The following is a 6,216-nucleotide window of genomic DNA, read 5'->3' on the forward strand; positions in this document are numbered from 1 at the left end:
TTAGGTATTTTTGATGCATGCTTGGTTCTTGATTGATATATAATTATTGCATGCATCACGTGTATACTGTTTGTTTTTTTTGTTTTGTTGTTTTTCATGCATGTGCATTTTCACCTACGAGTTTTGGCGCATGCATAATTATTTTTGTCTTTGTGTGCTTGACGTTATTTTATTTTGTGTGTATAGTATTCATTGTAGGAAAAATGAAAAACATAAAAACATTGAAAAATAGAAAAAGATAGAAATAGTTGGTTATGAAAATTTCTACAGTATAACATATGACTTTGAGTTTGCACGTTATATCATGTAAGAGCTAAAATTGATAAATTGTAGAATAATTTCCATTGTTTGGTTAGGTCTAGTTGGATTAATCTGTATAAGTGTCTTCAGTACTATCTGCATTGCACACACTATGAACTTGTTCGTGGGACTCTACCGCGTGTGTGAAATTTGGGATGGCTGTCACATATTGATGGGGTGACTTTGAACATGAATTGACCAATTTTCATAGACTTTAACCCAAAAATTTCTCCCAATTTTAAATGCTCATATCTTAATGTTCTTCTTTGGGGCCTATTTGACTCGAACAATTAAGCCTGCGGGATCTCTTAAAACCTGGTGCCTATGGTCAACTGACTTGGGTTAACTGGCTTAAAGCTCGCTACATGGGTCATCTTAATCGCCTAATGGAGAAAAACCTGCACTTAAGATGAAAAATTAATAAGCTGGAGAAATGAGAAAAATATGAAAAAAATATTAGAAGCTGAAATACTTTGAAAAATTGAAAAACAAATAAGCTCATAGTAAGGGGGAGATAAGTAAAAATAATAAGTATAGGTCCTACTACGCGTTACATGGTTTGACTCTTATTAGTAGGAAAACATACTTATTAGCAGTGATTGGTATGTTCCTTCTCAGAAAATTAAGATTTGGAGTCCTACTTGCATTGGATCAATGACACTTTACACACATGAGTCATTTATATTATTACTCTATTCCGGACTGAACTAAGTATGTGGAGAGTTATACTACTTGTTGATTTTGCTTTTACATGATATCAATTGCATTTTTTATTATTATGTGTTATTGTTCGACTTGGCCTTAATGTATGTCCCTTCAGCATTTGTGACAAAAAGGGGGAAAGAAATGTGTAATTGAGGGGGAGAAAAAAATAATGATTGATCATATACATATGAGAGCTACTGCATTTGCAATGTGCATACACATAGGAGAGTTACTGCATTTTCAATGTGCACATGATTTCATTGATTGACATTACTTGCATTGCTATGTTTAGGGGTCGTTGGGGAGAGATATAGATACATTTACTTACTGCATAAAAACATGAGAGTTTGCAGTAAGGGGAGCGTTGCATTGCATTTCATATCACACCCGTCTGTTTGAGTTTTGATGTTTAGTGGTGTTGATGTTTCGGTTGGTGTTTTGATTGACATCAATATCACGTCTCAAACTAGCATGTTGAATTGTGATTAAATGTTTCAATTGCTATATTTCATGTATCACGAGCTTTTTACACTGGGTATGTGAGTTTGTGAATTTCAGGAAACAGCTACAAGAAGGAATGTAAGACTTAATTATTAGACTTACTGGGTGGTATAGTTTTGGTTGTTAAGTCCTGACTTCATTTGTATGGTTTTGTCACAGAATGCCAAAGGGGGAGTTTGTTAGGTCTAAAAGTGTAATTGGCGATTCTGTGGACAAAACGAGCTAAATTGTATAATTGCAAAAGTCAGGGACTTAATTGAACATTGGTATAAAAGTCAGAGACTTAGGGTGCAATTTTTATAGATGAGGTAAATTAGTGTTCGAGTTTTTGAAGGAGTCCAAGATGTCCAAGAAGATCACACAAGATCATCGGAATGCAATTGTAAGTCTAAAAGATATCAAAGAGCCGTACAAAATATGTTTTGGATTTTCAGTCATAACTTTCAACACATTTTTCACATAGAAAACGTTGAAATTTGGAAAAGGATATTTCTAGAAAAATTGTATCCCTTTGAGTTATCTTTCCAACGCAACTTAAATCACCTCAATCGGACATTAAAAAAGAAAATTATGATAAAAATACTGACAACTACTCACTGTCGCTCGCTTCTCGCTGGCATTTCGCTCGAGCGAAAAAAACAGAATACCTCTCGTTCGATTCTCGCTGGCTCTCGCTCGAGCGACACTCCTATGCGGCAAAAACTCTATTTCACATTTTTGAAGTGTTTTACTCGGCCCATACTACCTAGACACCTTCAAATAAATACTCAAACCCTATGACGAAATTGAAGAGGTTACTACATTATTCTTTCATTGCAAAAGATATTCATAACATCTTTGAAAAGATCCAATGTGCAATTAATTGGACATTTCATCTATATCAATCTTGTGATCCTACAACCATTGTTTTTGGAAAAAAACATTGAATCTACATAATCCAAAACACCTTACTTCCTTAATCTATTAAGGAAGTGACTCTCTCATTGGAGGATTGAGAGATGTGGATTGAGGCACAGTTACAAACATAAGAACGGATGGTTTTTGGTGTTTCACTTTGTGATACAATCAGTTAAGGACTAGAAGGTTGTAGTGGACATTAGATTGGACTGCAGGAGGTAGATCAGGAAGTCTAGCAAGATGCTAGAAGTATCTACAGCAGTAGATCGTGAAATTGGAACAGCGGGTCTGATTGGGTACGGAGTTTGGTATAACTTGTACTTGCTGAATTGGTATAGTGAATGTAACTGGCTTGGTCTTGGAGTTTTACCCACGTTTGGGTTTCTCCATCATCATATTGTTTGTTATTTACTGCTTTGCATAATATACAAATTCCGACTTTCTAACATAGGTTAATTGACTTGTATGATTAATCACCTAGACAACTAATTAAAGTGACTTGTTGCTTTAGTTAGATTAGTTCCGCATGTAAGGTCAAATTGGTTAAAGTGAAATCTAGAACGTAAACTTGGTAACGCATAAAATTTGAACTTGATACTGTATCATGTTAGTCGAACTTTCAAGCATATCTAAGCATTCTAGGTCAATTTTTTTTTTTTCATTTCTAAAGTTTATTAATTTGTAATTAATAGCAAATCAAATTATTTACTATTGAAACTCAACTTTTTTCTTGAGAGTTCTTCTTGTATGAATTAGAGTGCGTTTGATTGCAAATATGAAATTTACATAGAAAGAAAATAAATTATATATAATTCAATTGCTTAAAACTTATTTGCATGAAAATTGTCAATTAAATATGTATGATTGATTTAATTTTTAACCTAAAAAATATTATATTTGTCCAATTTTTATTGATGGGTAGATAACAGAAAGTGGATAGATGAGAGAAAGAAAGAAAGTGAATTCCCTAACAAATAAAATCATACTCTTCCTAAAGAAAGCATTTTTCTTGAATTTGAGGAAAATATGGCCACGCGACCAAAAGTGAGAAAATATTTTTCATGAAAAAAATGTCAGTCAAACAACACGAAAGTAAGAATTTGAATGGAAAAAATACATTTTTCATGAAAAATATTAACATTTTAATGTACCCTTAGAGTGAAGATTAAATCGATTCGTTGTAGAATGAATATAGGAAAATAATTCAAAACAATGAAGAGAACTAGTGAAGAAAAGCACGAGTCCACAACTCTTCAAAATGGGAATGGTTTCATGACGCATCTCTGCCCCAATCTCCACTTATGCGAGGTAGGTTCGGGGGTGGAATGGGACTCAAAATTTCCTTTCATATGTATGTTATTAATCTTTGCTCATGTTATTATTATAACATTTATGTTTCCAATGATTTTTTGTGCCATTCTTATCTTAAAACTTTTTATTAATTAACACATTTTATATTTGATAATAATTTTATATCCAAATATTTGTCGATATGGCATAAAACAACTTACTTTTTCATCATATTTTAAAAATAAAAAGTGTAAAAAAATATTTTTCTCTCATTTCAAAACATGAAAACAAAATATTTTAATATAAATTATCATCAAGGACAAGACTTATTAATTAATGAAATGTTGAAAATAATAATTTGACAGAAAAAATTAAAAAAAATTGCTATAATGAGTAAAGATTGGAAAGCTTAATTGTAATTAACATGTGGTGTATCAAATAAAAATTGTAGTGGTAATATAACTACCCATATTTTAATACTATTTAAATTATGTATTATAAATTATTAAATCGATATATTTTCACGGATCATCTTTTTAATGTTTAGGCTATAAATATATTTTTCACATTATATTATTCTTTATATATAAATAAATAAATATAAATTTTTAATCTGGGCGAGACAAGGATGGCCTAGTCTATTCTCGACTCGGGTTAGGGTTTAAGCCCCTGTTCCCTTGTCCCCCCAATTAAGTGGTAATCCCAGTCTTGTTTCAAGATGAATCTTATAGAAATTAGAGAAATTCTACCACATTGTCATCCCTACTTAAAATATTCTAATATATCTTCTAGAGATCAATTCTGACTTACTTTTTTCATTTGATTACATCCCAAAAAATCTTCTAGAATTCTTAGTCATATCTATATTCAACCGTGAAAAATGAGGCCAACCATTTCTTTTATCATGTACCATCCAAATTGATGGCCTTCATAACTGTTTTCTATTTTTAGTTCATTTTCATAATTTTAAGTGACATAATTGCCCTTCCTTCATAACACTATAAATTCATTTACCTTCATTCCTTCCCACGCCATTCCAAGCCACCACACGGAGAAAATGTCTAAGGTCATCGCACTTTGTGTAATAACCCTCCTATTTCTAACGTTGTCCCATACCTGTGCCCGACCAGAGCCAACATTTCATGACATCACTCCCATGGAAACTCATAAAGAGGTAAGTATTTAAACGCGTTTTTTTTTTTTGAATCATTTTCGTTTTATTTATAAGTTTATGAATCCTATCGCGATATTTGATTATTGATTATTTTATTTACTTGTGCTAATTAGGACCATGAAGAACATATGACAGATATGGATCAAAAGAGCTGTGATGGAATTGGAGAAGATGAATGCATGATGAGAAGAACCCTTGAAGCTCATCTTGATTATATCTATACGCAGAAACAAAACCAACCATAAGATTTTCTTTCTTCTTTTCGACGAGTTATACATACATATACACGTGCGCACGTGCACATATATATGTACGTATAACATATGCTTGATCTGTTGTGCCATAAGTATTTCTATTTAAATTATATTTATCAGAGTATCTATCAGCTGTGAATTATTTGCCATTATATGCCCCGCGCTATATACGAATATATCTATAAATATTTCATCAGCGCATTCATTGTGTTTCCCTTGTTGTATACTTTTTTGCTTTATATATCATTTCGTGTTTGAATGATTTTAGTTAGATAATTTGTTTTTCATTCATTAATAATTAAAGTGTAGACGGTTAAGAAGGCAATATAGAGGCTAAAAAAAAATTATGTGCCCGGTGAAACTTGGCTTGTTTAGATGAGTTAAATAGATAAGCTAGCAGGATTTCAATTACATCGAATTAAAATCATTTTTCGAATACGATAAATAATTGAAACTCAGAAAACTTGTCCTTGTTATGATATTATATTGCGTTTTTATAATCAAGTACATGCATAACTATGTGTTTTCGTAACCAATCACGATTTCTCTTAACCACCAAATTTGGAAATTTTTTAGGGGTTAATCATCAAAGTTTGTCGAATGAGATCAAAATCATAAATCCAAGCAAACGATTGGTTTACTCAAGGACCAATCTCATACTTAAATGAATCACACCTCGGTACGGCGTTGATCAAATTAAACTACTTAATTTTCTTGTGGAAGAGTGTTAAAATGCTTATAATTGATTCAGCTGTGCTACTGAGTCGGGCTCAGTACCAGGCTCAAAAATAGGGGACTAAGGTGGCATCACTTCAACCCCTCATTTCACATCTTTTCTTTTCTTTTTTTCCAGATCCAAGGATCGAGATGTTGCCACCTCGACACCTAGATTTAGCCCTGTTTTTGGGACTGTTGAAGCAGGTTAATGCTAATTGATTTGGACAGTTGGACCCACATGTCATGTTTTATTAAGAAGCAATTATTTTCACTTGGCATGGATTGTTACCAAGAATAGAGTATGTGTGGATCACAAGGCTCCACTTGGAGACATCTTCATTACTAAATGAGACCAAATTATGGGCATTACCAGCAAGT

At 32.5% G+C, this 6,216-nt stretch overlaps 1 protein-coding gene across 1 annotated transcript; it reads left to right on the forward strand.

Annotated features, from left to right (window-relative positions):
* Positions 1-4,700: 4,700 nt before the first annotated feature.
* Positions 4,701-5,335, forward strand: LOC111410688 (phytosulfokines-like). Its single transcript, XM_023041151.1, has 2 exons — positions 4,701-4,867; positions 4,981-5,335. The coding sequence occupies exons 1-2, from the start codon at positions 4,751-4,753 to the stop codon at positions 5,110-5,112; spliced, it is 249 nt and encodes an 82-aa protein (XP_022896919.1). The 5' UTR covers positions 4,701-4,750; the 3' UTR covers positions 5,113-5,335.
* The last annotated feature ends 881 nt before the right edge of the window (positions 5,336-6,216 follow it).

The sequence above is a fragment of the Olea europaea genome, chromosome 15, assembly GCF_002742605.1.
Source record: "Olea europaea var. sylvestris chromosome 15, O_europaea_v1, whole genome shotgun sequence".
Lineage (NCBI taxonomy): Eukaryota > Viridiplantae > Streptophyta > Magnoliopsida > Lamiales > Oleaceae > Olea > Olea europaea.

What these genes read in the sequence shown, in the direction of transcription:
- LOC111410688 (XM_023041151.1), top strand. Translation starts at nt 4,751, where the DNA reads ATGTCTAAGGTCATCGCACTTTGTGTAATAACCCTCCTATTTCTAACG. An exon ending in CCATGGAAACTCATAAAGAG is followed by an intron (nt 4,868 to 4,980) that starts GTAAGTATTTAA and finishes TGTGCTAATTAG; the next exon opens with GACCATGAAGAACATATGAC.